The following is a 23,976-nucleotide window of genomic DNA, read 5'->3' as shown; positions in this document are numbered from 1 at the left end:
TGCTGCCATAAACGCTGACAGATTCCTCGTTGCGAGCGAACACGGCTCGTTACACTTCCCGTGGAACCTTTGCCGAATTTCTCCAAGATGTGACTCTTTGTTTCAATTAGGAACGGGCCAAGATCAACTAATTTTCAATTTGACAAATCATTTCCATCCATGCTTTTCAGCCTTGTTTTTAAACTTAGCCAAGACGAGTCACATCGATTCACCGCGAATATTCTTTGACATTCGATGAAAAGCAAGGATAATTTAGCGGTGCGCAAAGTAGTCGGTCGGTTTAATTTTTTACCAGCATAGCTAATGGAAAAGGGAGGCTTCGACGCTCAAAGTTTCCACTTTTAATCGCGCAGTTTCTTTGCTTCTATCGGCCGGGGATCGAGAAGGAAAAGCTCGAGGTGCGCGGTTTTCCTAAAATGAGCATCACCCGGTTATATAGAAACGGGCATACCAGGTTTAAACGGACTCGCGTCATCCGTTGCTAAACTTGGAACTTAGAGACTTTCCTCTGCTCTGCGTCGGACGCGTCCACTATCTTTCTTTAGTCTTCTACGTTTATGTAATCTTTAACGCGAGAATCATACCGCTTTGCATATTTTTAGCACGGCATTCTTTCCTTTTAATGTTTTCATCTAGCGCATACTTTGAGCCGTCAAGGTTTCGCTTGTCTACTAAGACGGTTCCCTCGTTGCGCTTCTTATGCGTTTCTCGTTTCACCTCCCAAACACTTTATTAGAAATACAAACGTTTCCTACCGCTGTAGGAAATGCTTGTTTATCGTATAGAAAGCAATATCGTCATCGACTAGCTAAAATTAGAGCGTTTTCCAGATCGTAGATATCCAAGATTAAAGAAAGGATAGCTACCCCCGCCTACGTCGCGGGTGGTTAGAAAACTAGGGATACGAAGGACTCTGACTGTCAGCGGCAAAGGGAGGAAGGGAAAGAGAAAGACTTTTCGGCTGCGTAGCTTTCTCATTATCCCGATTGTTCCGCGATGGGTACCGGTCGACAATGGGCGACACAGTTTTTTCGTCGTACAAGGAAGAATCTACCGTCTCTCCCTTTTTATTTCTCCTTCCACGTCCTCCGCCTCGTCTTTCCCCTCTTTCCTTCCTCTGTCTCTTCTTCTACGTTCGTTTTGACTTGCTACCTTTTCCATTGTGCTGGAACGTAGCTGAAACAGGCGTACAAAGCGTCAATAGTAGGTCATCGGCTGTTTGCTGCGACACGCGTTTATTCCTCTTCTCTCTGCTTCCCTTTTGTTATTTACATTTCCTTTGCTTTCCTTTAATCTTTCGATCGATCGATAAACGAACGGCTTTAAAATAAATGTTGTTTCGTTTTGAAAGCGGAGGGTATTAATGAAACTCAACCGCAGATTCGCGTTACCCATGCGTAATCGGGGTTTGTAACCGAGGCTGCTTTACAAAATAATTTGTAATTGTGCGACTCGCGACGCGACAAGTCAACTTTCCTCGCTTTTCACTCTGTTTTACAACGAAAGCCCTTTTCACGCTTCCTCCGGCCGCCTCGGATGAACTTTTATATCTCCGAGGAGAATTCGCCAGGATTCCAGCACGCGCGAGGAAACAGAAAAAGGAACATAATTTCGTGCCGGGTGTGATAAAAGTACGACACGTTCCCCGGTAGTAAGCTCACAGTAGTCCCGGAGCTTCTCATTCTCATTTCGCTGGCTCAGCGATGCGGAGATCAACGTGCTCTGTAATTGCAGCCGCCGAAATTGCGACAGAATCGCCGAATGTTTGACAAACGCCACGTCCACGGCAACGATGATCTTTCCTTTCCGCAACGACTTTGAGGAAACGAACCTTCTATTCGTCCGTTTTTAAACAATCGCGCGAAAATAACAAGTAAGAAATTGTTTTCACCATCGCGGTCGGTTCGTATCCCTTCCTTCGTGTTTTCATCTCGACGCGGAATCGTTCCCCGTTCTTTTTTTTTCACAGTCTGCATGCTTCCACTATTTTCGATCTTCCACCCTTTTCCGCGTCCTCGAGCACAGCCTCGGTTGCATCCCCTTGAAGACAGCGAATGGCACACGGCGCATGCAACGCGATCTCTTTGTTGGCGAAGAATGAAAAAGTCTGCAGCGTGTATTGCTCCACTGAGCGGTCCGCGACTACACAAGGTACATTAAAAGATTTTCATCGGGGATTTCTCCGCCACCGCGCCGCGCGCATCCTCCAATCTCGACGAGAAAAAAAAAAAAAAACGGGGAAAAGCTAGAAAGAAAGGTATCTGCGAAATTCCTGCGTGCTCGTTTGCGGTCTCGTCAACGCGGAAAAAAAGGAAAGTAATTACATCTTGATTTCTTCGGATTCTATTTTTAATTTTCATTTATCTTACTCGATTAATAACGAATCGTACGTTCTATAGTTGTAATTAAATTGATTCGATGCGAGCAACGCCAATTATCATTATCGTCATCGTTCAACGAGTAATCGATTTCCCCGATGCTCTTTCCCATGGCGCAGCGATAGTACCATGGGATTAAATATTTGGCCAAGATTCAAATTGCTGGATCTAATTTGGCCGAAAGCAAAGCGTCTACGACCTTGCGACATTTTCTTCCTCGTATTCTTTAGAAAGACGAGTCGCTCGATGAATTACCGTCGGGCGCCCACACGGTGCTTCCTAAAAACTTTGCTCCTTTTTACTTGGCTTTCGAACAACGTCGATAAACCGAGAACGTATCGCAGTAGCAATTGCGAAATTTCTAAAGGAATAAATCGATCGGGATTTACCGATATCCTGCAATCGCGATATTTTTCAAAAGCTCTGGACAGAATTTACTCGGAAACAAAATTCCTTTTCTCTTTTATTTGGAAAAAAGGAAGGAAGGAAGGACTCGTTGACACAATTCAAAGTCTCGACGTGCAGGAAATTAAGTGACACACGAAAGCATTCCAACGCTGCTCGGATGTCGGGGTCAAGAGGTTAAAGCTCGTGCTTATTTCACCTACACAACTGTGCGATACGTTTCGTTCAGCTAAACCTGACCAGATAGTTTAAGATTTCTTATTTCAATTTCGTTATACAATTTGGAGAGCGAACAATCAATGTCCTCGACTAATTATTCCCAGGACGCATCGTCAACGATCGACGCATCGGAACCTCGAGGGATTCAGGTGATCGATTCGCGATCGATGACCGGTGAACCGTGACTGTTGCGCCCCTCTCGTGACTTCTCGTGATTAGACTTGAATATGTAATTAATGGGCTCGCCTCGAGAGTGTTATTCGACGACGTACCGCTGGATCGTTGGGATTTCAACGCGTCTACCTGGAAACCCATCGATCCGCCGTCGCTGTTGGAACGTTTAATTGGTTAAACGATCGAACGTTTAACGAGGCTCTAATCTTTTTTTTCTTGCTCAAGAAATTCGCGAAAGTAAGACACCGTTTCGTCGAGAAGCACGGTGTCCCGAGTAATTATCGGCTGGCAGAAGAGGATAAATGGACGTCGTAAAGAATTGGCGGTACCGAAGGCGGGGATATTGAACGTCGAAATAGCCGCATCGTCGTCCATAAAAGTCCGACGTCAAGGTTCGATCCGACGGAATCGCCGATAACCTTCTTAGCCTCGACATAAACGCCATGTCAATTATTGGCGAGCTCGAACGGATAATACATCGGACAAAAGTTATCCAAGACGTTGTTCCCTCCCTCTGCCGTTTATCCGACATCCCGTGACGATCGTGCGCTTTAATCGTTCGGGTTTACCGCGGTTAAAGATCTCCAGTACAGAACATTGTCTCTCCAAATGAACCGAGTTTCAGAATTTCAAGTGCGTTACTTTTCGTTATTTGAAAATCAGAGTCGAGGTAGCGAGGAGGAAAGAGAAAATTGAGAAAACATCGATACATAGAGAGTAATCTAAAAGGCGAGTAGGACACTCGGGGAAATTCATCAAGGTATCCAAGTTAATCGTTTCTCAGCGGACTTGGGTTGGGTCTAAAGGAGTAGGATCGAGAGACACCGGTGTCTCGGATACGTACAAATGGCCGGTGTTAGGCGAAGGGTAATCGAGCCACGATCGAGGGGAAACCAAGCCCATTCTGGTTCGCCCACGTGCTCGTCTCGTTCAATTTTCTCGAACAACGACTCTACTTGCATTCGTACCACGATTCTCGTTCGACTCCTACGCTAGATTCTCCATGCATTAACGCTTTAACGCGTTAACGTTTAACGAGTTTTTTGTTTTTTTTACCTGCACCTAGACGGTCTACTTTTTAAGTCATATTTCCAGGCGAGGGATATTCGTTGTCGAAGCAGCGAAACGTGCTCGACAGCGTACGCGTGTTTGTGTCATTCGCGCGTTGCGTTGCATAAAACATTCGAGCGCACGCGGTTGCATCGCTTCGAACCAGATACGGTGATGTAAACGGTAAAGGGGATTTACGACTTCCTAGTCTAGAGACGGATAGAGAAAGTGGACGGTATTCGCGAGTCGACGGCTTTGCCGTTTACAGTCCTTCTCGGCCCACTATGCCCTCTCGATTCATTGTAATGACCGCAATAACGTCCACGACGTATCGCGCTTTTCCGGCATCGATCACTTTGCTCCTTAGATTTATAGCCTGCTTATTTGTAACAGAGAAACATTAGGATAATACAATCGTTTTTTAAATTTCCGATAAATTTTCCATGTGAAACCTCTTCGCTAAAGTCTGATTTCCATGGAAAGTAAATTGGAGCGAACGTTTCAGTTCGATAAGAAGATTGTACAAAGCGCGCGAGTGAAACTTCGATTCCCCGGAATGAACGAAACTAGTTTCTATATTTAGTCGTTCATCGTATTCTCGCGAGCAAGTGAACGGTGGTTTATTCGTTCGATTTTGCCGAAAGATTAACAAGACTAATTCGACGCCGTGTTTTTCCATCGGGCGATGTATTTTTAACCGTTTTCCCTTGTAAAGGGGCGAGATTCTTGTGGAAAATATTTGTAATCCCTTCGAAACATCGCTGGAAACGCGCCAGGCTTTTCTGGCCACGAGACATCAGGTTAAACCAGATTGTTCGTGAATTAGAATACTCTCGGCGATCCGATTCGTTGATGAATATTCGATGAAGCGCGTAGGTTCCTTTCGCGGGGAACGAGCGATGCTTTAAGGATGAGAAACTTGCGTTTCCCGCACAACAAAATTGATTTCCCACAAAGGGGCGAAAGAAAAACAGGCCACTCGACGATGTAACCCAGATTTCGAGTGGACCACGCGAACCGAAAGACGAGTACTCGCGAGATTCCAACGCGCAAATGCGATCGCGGCATCCTTTCCGCCTTTTCTGCATCGCTTTTGACCTTTTTCCACACTCGCCGCCACAGAAATCCGACTTCGATGTTTCGCTGGACCGATAATTCAAACTTCTTTTCCTTGCGGTCATGTTTGCTTCTCGTTGGATTCCGAAACTCTCTTTCCGAAGTAAAAACGCTTGGTCATCGACAACTAACTCGTAAAATTCTCTCCCTTCGAAGTTTTCTGAAATTCTTGCCCGTAGAAACGGATTCAGGGCAAAATAGAGAAGGCTAGCTTCTCTTTCTTCTATTAATCAGTATATTACGAGGCCGCGAAAACAATAATCGTAAAAGCTTAAAGAAACACCGATCCTCTCCCTCGAGAGAGAACGGAGACGTTCTCTTTGCTCGGTCGCAAGGAAAAAATGAAAGCGAGCGGGCAATAAAACGCGGAAATGCAAGGCAAGGTGTAATAAAAATTCATTTCGATGGGAGAGGAAACGGCGAAAGCTCTTCGGGCAGACTTTCGAGCAAAAGGTGAGAAACTCGAGCGATAACGAAGAACCGGTTCGTAGGATAACGGAGAAGAAAGCGTAGAACGAAATGAAACGGAATGGAAATCAGCCACGGACTTTATTAATTCTTAGATTTCCTAATTGGATTACCCTCGAATTAATTGGCGCGATTAAACTCACCGTCACCGACGTCCAACGACGAAACTTGTTCGCGTGAATCGCGTTAAACCAACTATCCGTTAATGTTTTCCAAATCAATTTGCCATCGCATTTTTATCGCCTCGTAAAAGTTCTATTTCTTCTTGCCAAACGTCTCACGAATGAACGTTCAAACGATTCCTGCAAGTTTTCGCCTCGATGTGGACGGAACTTAACGCAACTTGAGGTTCGGCCAAGGGGCCGGAAGTTGGCTTGGATGGTTACCAAAAGAAGAGGGTCGAGGGGGAGAGACAGTCGTCCTGGCGCCCGTGCAACCCTATTTGACGATGAGAAGAAAAAAAGAAATAAAGGAACGACAGACCGGTGCAACGGACAGCGCGAATTTCCATGGCAAAAGATTTTTTCTCGAGTGTTTCTCGCAAGCTGCTCCGTTCGCATTCTCTGCTCTTTTTCCATTTTCCTCTTTCCGTTTTACGTCCAGCGATCCGACGATCCTCGAGTTACTACCCTATTTTGTAAGACTTCGCTCTCCGTTACTTTGTTACTTGAAACTCTAAATAGGAGGTAAATCAAGCCGTTCGATAAGCGGTAAATATTGCAAGGTGTTTTCGATAGCCGCGGAAAAGAGAGAGGAACATCTGCTCTCGATACAGGGGTGCGCACCGGTGACTTTGTAGACAAATACCGCAAACCACAAACGCGATGAATATTTATCAGAATCGGTGCAAACTCGATTATGTAAATATTCCAGGTTGTACGTACTACGGTATTATGACACGTTATTAATCACGTTACTTAATGAAACGTCCTTTGGAAATTGAGCCATCGATCGGCGATAATTAATTACAGTGAATTTCTAAGGGAAAACTGGCCACTGAATTTCGGTGGAACATCCCTGTTCCATACCGAATGGTAGATCCGGGCGAACGTCGTCGATGCTTTTTTTATTGAAATTTTCTATTGTCCGTTCGGTCGCAGAACGGTCGGTTGTAGGGATCGATAGAAAATTTCAGTCAACAAATGGCTGATCGAGAAACGTACGCGGTTCGTAAAGAGAGACGTATTATGCCTTGAACGACGTATCCAGTAACCGGTCTCTCTAAACGCACTATGCTTGAAAAATAATCGAACCGTTGCAAAAATAAACCGTCGGTGAAAGGCTGCTGAACTAGCGCTGGAAATACCGGTTGAATTACTGCAAATCGCCGTAATATTCTTTCCTTCGATCCTTTCAGCCAGACAATCGAGAATTTTTCCGCTAAATTTTACGTTCCCAGACATTTTCTTATTCGTATCGAAATGAAAATCAATTGATTTGGTACAAATTTAACAGAGTTTCCTACAAAGTTTGATAACAGCGGAGTAAGCTTCTCGCGAAGACTTTGAAAAATCGTCGACTACTTCCTTCGAAGTTTCAATTCGAACTGACCTTCTATTTATACGCTTTCTAGATCTCTCACTTTTGCTAGCGAGGATAAAATCAAACTATACGAACGTCGATCGATCCCTTAGCATTGTTACCATTTTCTGTGTCCATGGAAGAATTGAACAATTGCGTGATTAAAAATTACCAACAAACATTGTTTACCTCGAGTGGGTAGGCGATACTTGGCTGGCAAAACACTGTTCGTTCGTAACAAGCCAGAAATTAAAGCAAAGTGGCTCGACTCTCGCCATGGGAAATCGTAGGGGTCGTTTCCTGTTTCCTGCCGAGACTTTCGACTCGTTCTCGATCCAGTAGACTGCGGGGATGTTTGCTCGAAGGGGTGGCGGTGGTTGTTGGTCGTTGGTGAGTTTGGTGGTGATTTGTTTGAAGAGGCAGCAATGGCACGCTTGCCGGGCCCAATGGAACAAATCGCGGCTATACAATTAAGATCTCACAATTTTTCCTATTCGATCCTCCGTTTTTAAAATTGATGGCATTTAGTCGACGATAAAGTTCAGTTCAATTTCTATGAAATTTTTACAGAGTTTTTTATGAGGAGCTGGGAATCAAGAAATTTCTAAGTTCGAACACTTTAATTTAGCTATTTTCACCTCGCAGGCATCTATTTCGAACTGGGCCGATCACAGATGCATCATTTGGACAGCTGCCAGTTTCTCTACGCCAGTATGTCTATAATAAGAATGGAATTATCAAGATGTTGCGATACATTAACTTTCAGTAAGTAGCGATTGGGGGCCGTTAGAATGATCCTGTGCCACTTTTATATAAATTTGGCCGATTTTGGCTGTTGGACTCGTACGATTTTGATAAGTTCCGATGTCGCTTACCTCTAATAAAATATCGAAATTATCGACGCTGGAGGAGATTACGACGAACGGATAGTTCATTGCTCGCGATCCACGAACGCTCGATGTTCCCCAATTAATTCCGGAATTCGAACGGTCGCGTTTGAAAGCGATCGATGAACCGCGAGGGAGAACAAAGAATCTTTCACCGTTTCACCGACCGTCCTCCAAAGATAATGTGCCCGCGAAACGTGGATCGCGAGTGGCGAATTCGAAATCCGGAATCGCAGCCCTTATCAGTGACGCGCGAGCCGACAAACAATGGCGGCGGACAATGCCGGCGATCGATGACAACGGATTTCGGTGGCTGTCGCTTTCTCCGACCAAACCAGTCTGGCCCGTTTCTCGCGTTCCCAGCGTTCCCCGATCTACCCGCTAATTAGCGCCATCCCCTGCAACCCTCGACACACACTCGCCTCGTTTGATCAACGCGATCGACGATCGATACCGGTTTTCCACGCGAGTCGCGCTTCCCTTCGCCCTCCTTCCTCCCCACCCTCTTTTCTTTTAATTGTACGCGCGAAAATAACGAGCACCGAGGACATTGTAAAGATTTCGTTGAAACGAACCGGCTTCCGACTGGAATAATTCCAGAGTAACTGGGTCAGAGGGAGTCGGTAGGCGGGAACGGTAATTTACGCTCTCTGCCGCGTTCGCCAATCAAGGATTAATCCTTCGCGAAGACGTTGCCGACGACCGCGATGAAATTCTCCGTAGAAACTGGCCGATGATCCGTTCGTTACGCCGCGGAATAGAGTAATCTGCCAAATAATTTCCTCATTAGCCGGTTAATTTCGATCCCGGACGCCGAGAAACATTCCAGCCCGCGTGGTATTTGCATACAACCCGCGCGAAATTCCGCTCCACCGGTTTCCACCGGATAAAAACGTCTGCGCCCGAACGCATCGCCGCGTTTGCAACTTGACGCTTTTTCCGCGAAACACCGTCGAAAGGCGGTACTGAAAAATCGCTGAAAAAGTCTGCCGTAGGAGATATCGACTCGCAGCGATCATTGTCGTTCCGAAATGGAATTCCGTTACAATTTTAACGCGATATCGAGAACTGGTCCGAACGGAGGAACAATGGACCGTGCGCGAGATCAGCCCGAAGCATTGCCTAGCAAGCAGTTCCTCTCGATAACGACTCTCTCTCTTTTTTCTCCCGCTGACATTTCTCTCCGACCTCGCCAACAGTTTCTCTCTCTCTCTCCACTTTTCGTTGCCCCATTTTTCCCCGCGTTTTCCTTTTATTTTTCTTTCGTTACACTACGCTCGCACTTATTTTCGCGTTACAGAAAATGTCACGATGGACTCGATAATAAAACGATCCCTCCACCTGTTCGTCTCGGCCCCTGTTTTGTTCAGGACACGACGATAACGATACAGTAGAAGGGAATGCGTTTCGACTCGCCGACTAGCTCTGCTTCGGACGACGACGACGACGACGACGTTGAAAGGGCGACGAGCGGAGAAAAGAAACGGGCAGGTTTGAAAGCGGGAACACGACGACCGGTCCGGGGAAGAAGGCGGACGTTGAAACGCAGGAGAAGCGGGCGAAACGCGGCGAAAGGGAGAGATAGAAAAGGCGGAGGGTTGGTTAGAGAAAAGAACGATGCGGATGTAGAAAGAGAAAGAGAGAGAGAGAAAGAAACCGATAGGGAGGGAAGGGTAGAAAGAGGGTGAAAGAGCCTGGTGGGAGTCCATTAACGAGTGCCGTTTTCATACCTCTTCTATGCCACCCACCTCTTTCTTTTGCCTCCTTTCTGCCTCTCTCACCCTTCCCTCTGCGTCTCGTCTCGCTCTTGCCGTTTGAAAGAGCACCTACCCAGCACAATAGATCGTTCATTACCGATACACCGGTGCCATGCCGTTGCGACGCGAACCACGCCGAAAGTAGAAAGATAATAACGCGAGAAAGGAAGAGCGTCGAAGGCGACTTTCCAACCCCCGTATTCCCTAGCGACGCGTTTAACGCGGTAAATGGGAAACGTATCGGTCGATGGATTCAGGTCCAAACTACGAGCCGCGACGCCTCCTGGCTTTTCCTCCCCGTAACGAGACGCCTCGCGCCTTCCCCGTGCGATTTAGGATTACCTGTGAATTCGATCTCGCGTTATTCGCAAGCCTCTTAACGAGGGTGTTTCTGGCTCTTTGTTTCAGTGACGCGTCGTCACAGCTGCGAAGAGTACCGGAAGTGACAGGATAGGACAGAGGCTGCCGCTGCCGTGACCATCATCGATGGCAGCCGCGAGCTTTCCGCCAAACTTTTCGAACGTCGGCATACTGGAGAACTGGTAAGCGAGATCATGTCGTAGCTTGTATCTGTCACGGCTTGGAATTATGTATTACTAGAAGCCTCTTATAAAAGTCTCGACAGCTTGGTCGAGTGGGGCGGGGTCGTTGCCTCCGAGGCCCCAATGGAAATCCGTGCACTCGCCACGGTTCTATACTACTAGTTTCTTTTCTTTTTCTCGGGAAAATCGCGAAAATTGCGAAAAACAACCGGTCGAACGGTAGTCTAGCGAAGATCTACGGAGCTCGCGGACTCTCCGCGTATTTCTACGTTAGCTAAGAGAACGAGGGGATGAGGGTAACGGTGACGGATAACCGAGGCGATTGCACGCTCTGTCTAGGTACCGAGCGAGAACCCGTAGTCACCCCCGTTTGAAGCTTCGTTCGAACTGTTTAGAAATCGAAACTTTAGATCTATATTACGTAGTTGCATGCTGTCCGTGTGTGCGTAACGCGCTAGAATGCGAGAATGTAAATTTCGTCGAAGTAATCCGTTTACGTGTACGAGAAAGATCGCGGCGTGTTCGAAACGATTCGTTTTCACTGAATCGAGGCTGCTTTCGAGCACTTCGCCATTGTCGAGCCTCGCATATATCTGGAACTTTGAATTCGTCGTAAAGTCTCGTACGCGCAGAAAGGACGACGACGTCACCGCGGGAATAATGGGGCAAAGAAAGCGGCCACGAGGCCATTGTTGCCTTCAAAGAAGACGAAATACAGTTGGCGCGCCGTAATTGGCGCCACGAATTTCGGCCAAGCCACAGGAAACCAACGGCCAGTCTTTTATACCGAGACCCGATGTAATTCCAGGCTAAAACACGTTTCCAGTTTCGTTACAATTCCATTCTGGCCGCTTTTGCAAACGCTTTCCTGTCGAAATCCGTGAACAAAGTTCTCGATGACTATCGTAGATATTCGGTGTTAATCTTCGGACATTCTGCGTGAAAAGGTTGGAGCGAACCGACCGGACCGGCTGAAAAAGTAGGTCTCCTCTTGGGCGCCACAGTTTTGATTAAAGCACCCCTCGCAGGAGGAGCCCGTCGTAATTTTGCAGACGGGACACTGTATCTTCTCTTTTCTTCTTTTTTTTCCCCCTGTTACGCGCTTCGTCGACAGCCAGGAAGCCGCGATTAACTCTTTCTTCGCAGACTTTCTTTGTTCCCTGCTGGTGGTTTCCCGGATAGCGTGGATCGAACGAGGGAAACGATAATCAAGCTCCAACAGACGTCGAAGATGACTCGTGGATTATCCGCACCCTTTCTATCTATTCGTGTTTTAGATTACGCTAACGTCGAACGTTATTCGAATAAATTTTCATTCTCTCGACCACTGTCACGATTAAACTCGCCGTTTTTCTTTTCGTCGAATCAATATTCACGGAGTTTGAATCCTAAGGGGTTTTTTGCAAGCGTCGCGACGGTAATTTATGGCGTCTGTGCTTTGACTTCTCTTCGCTTCTGGCTCTCAGGTTGGCGACGTTTAATCGGGGGAAAGCATGAATCTCGTAGCGGACACGATATATCATCCTAGATAGATGAAGCGACTTTTTCGGAAGAGGCGCTTTTTATCTCCTCCCTGGGTCTCTTTAACACCCGACTACCTTAACTCGATCGTTCCCTTTGCGGCTAGACTTTGCTCGAGTTGCGCGCTTTAGAAAAAGTCCGTGTCGAGTTAATCGAGCATCGATCGCTCGAAAAGAGATTAGGTTTGTCCCGCGAATAGACGCGTGTTATCTGACCCAATAATTCGAATCGAATTCGACAGTCATTGCGGCTATAATTCCACGTTAAACGGATACGATAATAGTCCAATTAGCCGTATTACTAAATGTACGCCGGTCAGCGGCATCGATACTCGTCGTTTTGCAAAGTTGGCCAGCACCTGTGACGTTACGTTTTTGGGACGTTCATTGAGGACGACAGGAAGAGACGGAAGAAGTCCGGGGTGGGGGGATGTTAGAATGGCAGCCAGACTTATTCGCAGCCTGTTAATCTATTTTATGAGAGAAACATACGGCTAGTGGCAGGTGCACGATCGCCCACGCGACTAAATTCGGCCGCTGGAATACGCGTGGGTGTCGCATCGTATTAGATAATTTGAACCTGAACGTAGTCGAGTGACATTCAACGTTTCGAACACATTTCATCCCGCTTTCGTTTTGTCCTTTTCCCCGCTGCATTTTCCCACGCTGGCAAATCGATCAAAAATATATCGCACCGTCAGAGAAATATCAAATCTCTCCGCGTAATAAATTCGTTCGACGTTTAAAGGCGAGAAGAAATTAAACTCGCTAATGTAGCGAACCGAGTGTCGTTTATTTACCGGTGTGAATTTGCGATAAGGTGAAACATTTGCCTATTAACGATCCGAGCGTGGGCAAGCTTCCCTCTCTTTCCACTTGTTGTATAGGACGTTTCCAAACGGGTGTTCCTTACTCTTCCAGGAGGATTTGAATAATTCAGCCGAATTAGACTTATTGGAAATGAAAGTACGAAGAGTTAAGTACCATTCTGTATTCGGTTTAATTCGAAACGATGCCAGCTATAATAACGATTAAATCGTGCACGAATCGAACGATCGATCGAAAAGTAACGGAGATTCTTCGGATATCGTGGAAAATCGATGCGCACAGAGGCTGTTCGTCGAGTATTCTATTTGCACGCGATACCATCGGTGAATACTCGGCAACGTTTCTACGTCACGTTGCCATTATCGTGAATATTGCACGGGAGGATGCGCGCGCGACCGTAATCCTTCAGAAGCGGCTCAACGTTCGCAAATCGAGCGAACCGGCCGCTATAATGATAGGCTCGGTGGATGCTTTCGAAGATGTGGGACACCGACTACCTTCTTTTGTCGAGATCGGTAAATACGGAATTTAATGGCGGCCCGAAAGTGTCTTCCGTCGTCGTCCGGGTTCCATGTTTGCGCGTTCAATTTTTGTCGAAACTCGTGTCGTTTCAATTATGTCCGATATAACAAGGGGACGCTCGTGCCGCCGCGGTGCACGAGTTTTCGAAATAACGACGTTAATTACATCGTAATTACGTCGATAATTACCACGAGAAATTCGTAACTTCTCCCTGTACGGTGTACCGTATCCTAACTCGTGGTTACATTTTAACTTCCACCGGTTAAATTAATTTTTCCTCTGTTACTCTACGTTATTCTAGGTGGAAAAGAAAAAGTGAAATTCGAACAAATGTACGCATGAAAAATTGGGCGGGAATGGAAAAAGTAGGTAGCGTACGTTTAACCGAATGAAGACGGGAATTCGTCGTAGCGAAATGGGCCACTGTTTACGAAACCATGATTCTTCCGGCCTCGAGGGAGTTGTAAAAGCAGTTGGTAGTCTCGTAAGAGCAGCTCTTCTCGTTTGTTGAAACGTGTTGCTCAGTACGGTGCCGCGATTTCGCTCGAGTAAATAGGCGATGCTGAATTATAAAAGATACATCTCTTTTTTCTCGACGATCTTTCGTTTGATCTCGTTCACGACCGATAACGTTCGATTACAAATTCTATTAAACCCTTCTGCTCGTTCCGTCGATGGAATCGCGTTTAGAAAATCACGTTTGAATCGACTAGTAGTTTCGTTCTCCTCGATCCGATCGATCTGCCTGGGAACGAACTGAAAATTTACGACTTCTCGTGAAATTAGACAATTTGTCTAGCACGCGACGTTATTTAGACGGCCGGTTCGCGAAAGATGTGCCCGAATACGTGACTTTATTTCAACGAAAACATGGTTACCGTGAATCGAGGGAAAACTCAATTTCTTGCCGCGGTTCGGTGGAAAAGCGGACCGATGCAAAAGCTACCGGGATATCCACTTTTCCTGTTTAAGCTTTGACCATGAGATTTTTTACCGAATTACACGCAGTCGCAGCGTTTGAGAAGGTTGGAAGAAGGAACGCGTTAAAAATCGGGAACGATAGAAGTTAAAGGTGGAGGAAATTTAGTCGGTGAAATATTTCCTCAGAGGTAGCGACACGCTCGAATTAACGTCTACACGGATGGCTTCCTTTCTCTGCGTGATCCTCGTTCCTCTCCGTTTGCCGCGGAAATGCGAGTTTAAAGAGTGCATTCGTCCCATCGAGTTGACTATAAATAGGCGGCCAGCAGACGTTTCACCGATAATGCCTCGTTCTCTTGCACGTCTTTGTCGTTCGTGAAACCGTAATACGTTGGTGGTTTGCGAATAAATCGTCGGGAAAATAGCAGGCAGAAGATCGGTAGAAGGTAGGGAAAATTGAATCGTTACTCGATCGTGCCAACTTTTTCTTCCTTCTTTGCGTTTCCTATCACTGTAATTATTCTTTTCATCCTATTTTAATCGAAGCGTGTAAAAAGTATAGATTCAAATAGAGCAGCATCAATCGTCCGGGTCGATCTTCGCTGTTGACCTAAGGCCAAACTTGCCGGCCACCTTTCTAATTTCGATTTTTCACCGACTTCGACTCGAGCCAAAAGCTCGACTCGATTCTCCGATCGGAATGACCCCGAGGGCTGTCGATACTGGTTCCGGTGTCCGATAAGGGTAACGAAGACCCGTACTTTTGTCGTGCGAGGAGAATGCTACCCTTTTCTCTCTCCCTCTATCTGCCTTTTCCTTTTCCTTCTTCCTTTGCTCGGCCTATTCTTTCTTCTATGCCTATTTCCTTTTCCTCCGCGACCTCGCCTCACCCCTATAACCCTCACTCTCTTTCTCTCTCTCTCGTTCTCTCCTTACCGTCTCACCACCCACTGCTCCACCCTCCACTCCCTTTTTCTCTGTCCCCGTTCCTCCGTTTCTACGTCTCCTGTGCCTTCTCGAATCGATACGGTATCAAGCTGGAAACGAGGCTGGAGAGTCGATGGTACGACAGGGTTTTGGTAACGATCTCGTCGCGCGATATACCTGCCAGGATATCCGGGCTCGACACGGCCTCGTATCCGCCTTCTTACGCCACATCCACCTACGCGATTCTTCCGTCATTCCATTCCAGCTTGTTTATAGACGGCCAACGTAGCGAGCACGAATCAGAGTTGTTAAAAAGATTTCGAGAATATTAGCTGCGGTGGAATTTCTACGAAATTCGTAGAACGCGAGTCAAGATGTAAGAATCGAAGGTTAGCAATGGAGGGTGGTTGGGAATAGAAGATAGGAAGAAAAGGGTAAGATAAACGGAGATAGAAATGGTTTTCGCGCACGCATTCTCGTCACGAGGTGCACCGGCTGGCACGGAACGCCGCGCCAGACACAACCCGTACTTTACTACTTACGACCCAACCCTACGCTTCATCCACTTCCTTCAGCCTCATACTTAACCCATTTATGCGTGGAATGCCGACGGAATTAAAATCCTCCCCCTCCGTTTTCGCTTTTCTTTCCCTGCTTGTTTGTGAAACGCAATCGTTACTTCGACGATTCCTCGAGTTCTCCACGATTCGATCTCTGCTGACGTTGTTCCTTTAATTGTATTCTTTCCTCTTTCTTTTTTTCATTCCATCGAAACGCCAGTTTAATCTCGATCCTCGGGCGAAGAACGATGTCTCCTGGAACCGATGAAAATGCGAAACGACCGATAAGATTTTCGCGGGATGTTGCCAGGGGGTTGCAATCTCGATTAAACGCGTTCGCGTGACATGGCGCACAATGGAAAAGCGCAGAGTATACACTTTGTTATTAATTTTTTTTTCCTGCCTGTTCTTTCCAAGCCTGCACACCACGAAACACTAACGATCGCGCGAGTAGCAGAGGATTAAGTTGTTACCCGAAGCGTAATTGCGGAAAAGTTTCCACGATTGTTACTGTTATTGCGCCCGATTCCCGGAATGAACCGTTACCCTTAAGTCTACGGAAAATTGAACCGTTCGTTCGGGGATAGAATTTCCCGGAATTTTCCTTTGTAATACAAAGGCGTTTGCGTTTAATATTTTGCGTGCACGCTTTGCATTTTATTAACGTTTCCATTCTCTTTGACACGCTGTCAATTAACGTTTCACAGCAATTTTTTTTTCTTTATTTCTTCGTCACGCTTCAAAAAGCTTTTCTATTAGCCTCCGCTTTGTAGTCACGGTGCATTGCGTGCGATATCTACATTTTTTTTTTTCTATTCCCTGAGGTGTAGAGTTTAAGGGCGTAGGAAGGGAAACACGGTGTGCAGTCCATCACGCGCGAATGTCGTGGAGAGGAAAGTTGTACAAGATGCAACACGATATTCTCCTTTTACGAGCCACTACAGTCTCGAGGTTTACGTCGAACTATGTAATCCCTGCATCGTGTTTCATGGATGAACGACGTGCCTCGCGAATACCTTGGTTCTCTGGCTAGAACGTCGAGATGGCAAAGCGTTCTAGCCACCCTTCGCTCTTGCACATCTTTTTCTATACCGACTAAATTAGGATCGACGAATGCTTATAGTTTTCCTATTTCCTATTTCTATAACTTGCACGGTTTCTTTTTTCCCTGAATTCATCCCTCGTCTTCGTTTTTCTCTGGATGCATTTCGATCATGCCCGGGACGAGGTGGGAAGGAGCGAGGCGGAGGGTAGTTTACGCGCGGTAAGTCGCGAAATTTATGGCAACGAGAAATTTATAGGTTCAATTTCCGTGATATTTAAACGGGTCGTGTCCGAGCTCGCTTAGAATTCGAGCAAAGCCTCTCGGTTAATCGTTCCCCGTTTCGCTGCCCGTTCGACCGAAGAAACGAACTGTCTCTGACTCTCCTTCTACTCTCTTTAAGTTCAACTGCTACGTCGCCCAGTCGTTTATTAACTCTTTCGATATGGTAATTAAGATTTCAAATCATCGTGCGAATTTTCTTTTCCTTTTGCCCTCCTCCCCGTTTCTCGAAGCATTTATTATAATAGCGATTCGCTTCGTTTTTCGCACGATATAACGATCAGCGCAGAAGCGGAGGGCGAAGGAGGAGGGTACAAGTTGGCAGCTGCGATGCAAAGGAAAGAAGAGAATAAAGAGCAACGTTAATTGGCCGGGGCGGCAAGTATCGACGCGACGATCTTGTTGTCGTAACGCGCGACTTGAAATTATAATATTCACGGTTTGCCTGGCACGTGCTGCACCGAGTACGCGGCTGTCTATTAATGTCGGAAGGGAATATCGTCGGAGTTAATTAGCGAGGTTGAATAATTCATTCGCCGTGGCATTCGATTAGGAGCGAGTCGATCGGGACAAGTAGAACTCGTGTTATTCAAGACGGGGCAATCTTTGCTCGACTTAATTCTGGATTTATCTTTTTTTCGTTGAATCGCTTTGCAAGAATTAATCCAACGAAATTCCTCGGTCGTTTATTTATCAGAATCGAGGCGATTCCGAGGAGAGGAAGAGCCAGGGGTCGTTAACGTCCTACGGGTATTTGTTAGATCGAATCAATTAGAGCGCACCTCGTTACTTTGATTCGCCACGTTGTCTCCCGGAGGAGTAGATCGGTTCTGTGCAAGTCGCGTCGCGCAAATTCGATTTACGTAATAAAATGATGCGTTCGCGTTGCCTCGGACCGAGTCACGGAAAGAAACCGAAGGAAAGAGGATAGGTTTCAAGCGGCGACGATAGAAGCACCACGAGTGTCGCTCATCCCAGCTGTCTTCCCTTCCCGAAGGTTCGTGTTACGAGGAAGTCCCAGAGAAGTATCTACTTCCTGCGTATTGTCCCTGACGATCCAGGTGGAAATTGTTCTTTTCTTTTTCTTTTTTTTTTTTTAGGCGACACACGTCGATAACCCCTAGTTTATAAAAGTTTGAAGCGTCACCGTATAAAATATCGTAGACAAAGGGGGTTCTTTAAGTAATTATACGAGCAAAAGTAAGCGAGTTTCGCCGTTTCAATGGAAATGGCATCTACTTCGCGAGATTAAAGTCGCGACGCGGTATACTCGCACCATTTAGATATTGCTTGGTTAGTACGCGTATCCATATTACCCCGGATCCTATCGATATTCGTAATATCCAGCCAGCTTCGATACTTGCGATATGCGAATCGAATGAAAAACACCAACAATGCGAACAATACCCTCGTTCGATCTACGTATACCTATACGCGTATGCAATTCGCAGAATAACCTAGATATACATACGGTAACCCGTTTGGCTAGAATAATTACATTTTGTTGCGTTTCATAATACGCGTAACAGGAACAACGAAACATTCGTGGTACGCGTTAAGGAAGAAAATTAATATATCACCGGTATTCTTAGAATTTAATATCACGCGTTTACATCCGCACCGTAAAAATCCAATGAAATTTATTCATCAAACGCAGAGGTAAACGACCTCGATATAAGTGGACCCGAACGACTTAAACGGCAATTGGAATCTCTATGTTCTAATAAAAGATCTAGACATTGGTCGTGCAGCGAATCCAGCGCAATCGTAATAAGATTGATCAGATCGAGTTGCATTAATAGATTAATCCTCGCGCTCAGAATATCTGAGCTCCCAACTGCGAAAGGTTAAAACGAATCTTTCGCAAGTATTCCTGTCCCCAGCTCGCGCTTTCCACGCAGCTCGAACCTTTTTCTCGCGGATCAAGGTGAAGAAGTGGGTGAAGAAGTCTGTCAGAGGAGACAGCGTGAATCATCCTGCGATGTCTCGCGATAAGGTTTTTCGATCTTTTTGTTTCGCGAGGGTCGGCTGGCTGGTGCGTTGCACCGTCGCGTCGCGTCGCGTCGCGTCGGGTCGCCTTGCGTCGTCGAATAACACCGACACCCATTTACCTTGGGTCGAGACACGCGCGTCCAGAATCTGCCCAACGATTTGGAGAGCAGCCAGCTAGTCTCGATCCTGACCTGCCCTCCTGACGTTCCACCGTGCAATTCTCGAGCGGAGAGACGGAAACCGAGCGAACCTGCGGTACAGGGGGATTAAGTTGAAAGGACGGGGGAAAAATGCAACCGCAATTACACCAGCAATTTAGGTATACCATTGCTCTCCCTTTTGTCGCGTACGCAAAACCTTCCTTTAAACTTTAAACGGTCAAGCGTGGAATATATTTTCTCCGCGATCCCTATATATTTCCTGATGCTAGTTACTCGCCGTGGGTAGTTAAAAAAATAGACACCGTCAATTGCATAATTTTGTGGCGATCGATTTCCTCATGAAACCCACGTTTCTTTGTGCGAAACGCCTGGGCGTTTACGGTTTCTGCGGCAAACAAACGTTGATATGTACTCGCATGCATCTTTCGCGCGAGTGGGTTAAGACTCCGTAATGATGAAATATTAAAAAATTCGAGGCGATACCAGACGCGTAATGTTTCGCTTGAGACGTAATCAACGAGTGGTGAGTTTGTTGGATCAAAAAAGAAGAAAAAGTAACAGGAGAATGAACGCCAAGAGGCAAAGCGTGTCATCAATTAGGATCCTTAATCCTTTCCATCTCCGGCTATGTAATTCGTTGCACGACCACGAGAGCCCTCGCTGGATGGAGTGGTCCTCGTGGAAGGGCTCGAAAGCAAGAGAAACACACTTCTCCCTAGGTAGATTCATACGATAGACGTAGTTATCTCGGTCACCTATTATACCACCGAAAACGAGCGCATGGTTTATGTACTTTTCAAGACTAATACGGTTCGGCTTCGAAACAAAGAGTCTTCTTTGAAACCGGTTCCTTTGTCTATCCGCGTTCGGGTTCAAATTATGGATAGGTGCATCAAAGAAAATTCAGAGTATTCTGTATTTATTTAATCGATATACAAACAGGCAAGGTATTTGAAACCGAATGTTTCCTCGATGGCGGTCGATCGCAAAGGCAATCGGTTCGTTAGTATCCGTTGAGCACCGCTGCAAAGACTGCACTCCCGGTTGCATTTTAGCGAAGGGCAGTGGAATCGCGAACCGGCAGCAACGACGGCGACGGCGACGACGACGGCGACGGCGGCATACATTCTCCGTGTGCGTGCGCCTGTTTCGTAGTACGCGCCACGGCCACGTTCGCATAGGGGTGCGCTCGCTTCTCCCTCCAGGTGTCCCAACCTAACCTACCCCTACTTCGCTTCGTATCCCTTGCTTCGGCCAATCTGCTCTCCCCTCTGTCCTCGGTGCTCGCGGTCGGTTTCCCCTCGCCCATCCCTTCCAATCCGGCTGCTTGCTCCCACCATTGGCTCGAGGCGACGAGCGCACAGCTGCCACACTGCGAAGTGCGAAGGACTGGAGAGACGCGCAGCGACGCCGTTACAGTCCAGCCGGTTGTTTGGACTAACCTATAAAAGTGTCGAGGATAGAAGAAAGAAGGAAAGACAAGAGAGAGAGAGAGCGAGCGAAAGGGAAACAGTGGCCGGTGTGCGTTACTCGTGTTTTTTCCTCTGGCTAGAACTCGTGTCCCGTGGATCGCGCGAAAGCCGGCTAGCGTCGTCTTTTCGCAAACGTTTCGTGTCAACGAAGGAGGCGTTCCTTTCCAACGTTCCTCCGTATGCGAAGGATAATTTCGCTTGCCGAGAACCGGCAGAACAGGGAGTACCTTTGTCTCGAACGCGTCGCGGCTCTCGGCCGTGGTTTCTTTGCCGATCGACCGGTCGTGCGAATCGTTTTCGCGGCATCGAGAAGGACGCGGCACGATCGTTGTGTATCGTTTACTTGTATTCGCATCGTCGCGACCTTGAACTTGTGTGCCTATACCCCATCGAGTGGCTGTGCGTGGTTCGTTTAACCTGTGGCCTCGATCGCTCGAAGGTGAAACAGAGTGCGGAGAGAAGGCAAAGAGAGAGAGAGAGAGAGAGAGAGAGGAAAAGGAATCGAAGAATCGTCGAGCAAGATCCTGGAAGCGAGAGCGTCTAACGATGTTTCCCTATACAACCTTCCCGGCAGTAGGGTAAGCGAACGACCAAGTCCCTTTTTATTATTTTCTCGCGTCTCACGAATCGTTCGACGAAAGGTTCCCTATTTCATGTGTTTGCTTTTTACGTGTATCTTTATTCGTCGTACGCTGGACTGGCTTTTCCTTTAGAATAGCGAATGTATACACAGCTCGTTCTCCCGCATCTCATCGCTTCGATCGTCCGTGTCGTATCCCTGTCCTTTGCGTTAACCCTTTCATCCTGAACCGTTTGTTTTTTTCTTTTTTTTTTTTTCGATGTTCCTCGCCTGTCTGTCATGCTCGCCGTGAAATCGCTTGATAACGAGACCAGCTTCGACTCTGTACAGGCTGCGTATTTAATTTTACGTACACCGCTGGTTGCTGCTTTATTTCGCGTAGAAAACCGGTCAGAGGAAAAACGTGTGCAACTGGCATCGCGAGAGGCGCGTGTGTGCGCGTTCGACGTTGCGCGCATTTGACGCGGATAAGAAAGAGACGGAACGGTCGTCTGTGTGCACCGCACAGGGGGTAGAAAGAGATAGAGAAAGGAAAAGAGGGATGTATGCACGTTTCTACAGGATAGGTACGCCCGAACTTCGAACGCGTCGACGCTTTGTCCTTTTCCCCTTTGTCTCCTTCTCCCTTTCTCCGTCTCTTTCGGTACCCCACCGGTTCCGTCTGATGTATACCGCGTTTAAACGTGTAGATACACGCGTGTGTACCCGTACCTACGAGGATCGCGCCAGAGCCCTTTGCTTGCTTGCCTGCTTGCTTGCTTGCTTCCTTGCTTGTTGGCTGAGTTGGTTTCAGAGAAATCAATCGCGTGCAAACGAGAATGGCTGCGAGAGGGCCGATTTCAAAGTTGACAGAAAAAGTTCACGTGACGAACGACGACCGAGGATCGTGTTCCGCCATGCTGCCTTTCCTCTCGGCGGCCACGGACAACGTAGAAAAAACGGATGCACCGTAAATGTCGAGGATTCTTCGGATCGCGACTTAAATACCCCAGCAATTGCATCCCCCCTTTTTTTTTTATCAAGAGTTTTCTTCGTTACCCTGACAACCGAACGCGAAAAGGAAAATTAAGGAAGGGAGGGTGTGTAGGGTGCGATAGCGTGACACGAGGAGGGCCATTACGATCGTAGTTAGGTTAGAACGCCGCGATTTCGTTTCTCTTCAGCTCGGTCGCCATGACGATGGAAAAACAATCGGCTGGTAGTGCTGGCCGAGAAAGATTGGCGAGGTTAAGTTCGCTTTCGCGAAAGCGACGACCTTAAGTCTCGAATTCCCTGCTCGCTCCGTGAATTTATTCACCACCGAAAGTCCGCTTTAAACGATAGTAATATCGTTTAACATCGAAAATATAATAATTTCGGCTATTTTTATTTGATAACGTACAGCGATAATGATAATGCTTTTTAATGACAAAAATGTCGATTCTTTGCGGCGCAATGACGTCAGCGGTGAATGCAATTGCATCTGTGTGCATCACGTGTTTCTGAACGGTGGTGGTTTTATCGGAGAAACGAGGATAATTTACGAACGCAGCCTTTAAGCCGTGCTCCATAATTAAACCTCCGCACAAACGACACTATTCCATTGTGTCGTTCGTTCTCTTTTTCCTCGTAAAAAAATTCTCACCTTATCGATACTTGCAGATTAGACGCGGTACATTTACTCGAATTAGCCGAAGAAAAATTGCAGTTGCGAAGCAGACGAATGCAATTTGATTCGTTCGTTTTAGGCACAGTATATCCGCGTGCCTGCTCAAAGACTCGTTTGTCCCTAGCCTTCTCTTTATGCACCGAGAATCGCGTGAAACAGTTTGGTCATTGTTCGCTCGTTCGTCCTTTCGGTGGATACCGCGTTTTCTCTTTTTTCCCCGCAGACCGCAAGGTAAAAATATACTTTCGCGAGGAAATAATTTATCTCGTAGACGACTTTCCGACGAATAATCCTGGTTTTTTTGTTTTTCTTTTTTACGTTTCGGTAAGAAAGATCGAAAAGGCGTATCGGTTGCTTTTAGAGCAGAGATTTATTCAAGAATCGCCTGCAACCGAGCGAAATCGGGGGGAAAAGGAAACTTTTTAATTTACGGGAAAGAAAGGTGGAGGAATTGAATGCGGTTGGCAATGGTAACTTGCTAAGAGTAAACTTTTAATTGAAACGTAAGTCTCGTTGTTTTCTCCTATCGCTTCGATGAGTCGAAATCGATCGCGTTACGAAACGAAACGAAACGAGACGAGACGCGTGTTTCAACGAATTATTGAAATTTCCTCGTTTAATCCTGGGACGCTGGGTTCGCGGTTGAAATAATGTAAACCAGAGTTTTCCTGATATTCCACGAAAAAGGTTAAGGATAAAACGTGCTTGCGAGCAATCGAATTATTCCACTGACGTAACTCGTTTGGGTAGGGCTTCCTCGACTATTTGCGACGTGTTTCGCGAGCAGCGGAAACTTGAATTATCGAACAACACGAAAGGTTCATGGATCTACGATTCTACGCTTTTATAAATAAATAATCATCGTCGTAGTTGGAAAGCTGGAAAGCTGGAAAACTCCAGACACTTTCGTTTCTTTCTCGCGAACGAACGCGAATTTGCCGGCTTACCAGGGACTCTATGATAAACGCGTAGACTGGGAAGAGCGAGGTAACGTTTAGTTTGCC

The 23,976-nt window shown here is 46.7% G+C and overlaps 1 protein-coding gene across 7 annotated transcripts in view; it reads left to right on the top strand.

The window, feature by feature from the left end:
* LOC114875311 (RNA-binding protein Musashi homolog 2) overlaps positions 1-23,976 on the top strand; it is an 86,535-nt gene that overhangs the window by 26,810 nt on the left and 35,749 nt on the right. For 4 of the 7 annotated variants that reach the window (XM_029185455.2, XM_029185449.2, XM_029185452.2 and 1 more), the window contains one exon: positions 10,384-10,517. The exons of 1 other annotated variant lie outside the window; for it this stretch is intronic. Coding sequence is in view for 4 of the 6 variants with exons in the window: in XM_029185449.2 (XP_029041282.1) it covers positions 10,462-10,517 (56 nt within the window). In the remaining 2 variants the exon portion in view is untranslated. Of the gene's footprint in view, positions 1-10,383; positions 10,518-20,403; positions 21,323-23,976 lie in introns of those variants that run through there. 2 more of the 7 variants (XM_046286900.1, XM_046286901.1) reach the window with 2 other exon arrangements.

This window comes from Osmia bicornis, chromosome 8 (assembly GCF_907164935.1).
Source record: "Osmia bicornis bicornis chromosome 8, iOsmBic2.1, whole genome shotgun sequence".
NCBI classification, from domain to species: domain Eukaryota; kingdom Metazoa; phylum Arthropoda; class Insecta; order Hymenoptera; family Megachilidae; genus Osmia; species Osmia bicornis.
Note: the sequence above shows the minus strand (reverse complement) of the source record. Positions and strands in the feature narration are given on the sequence as shown.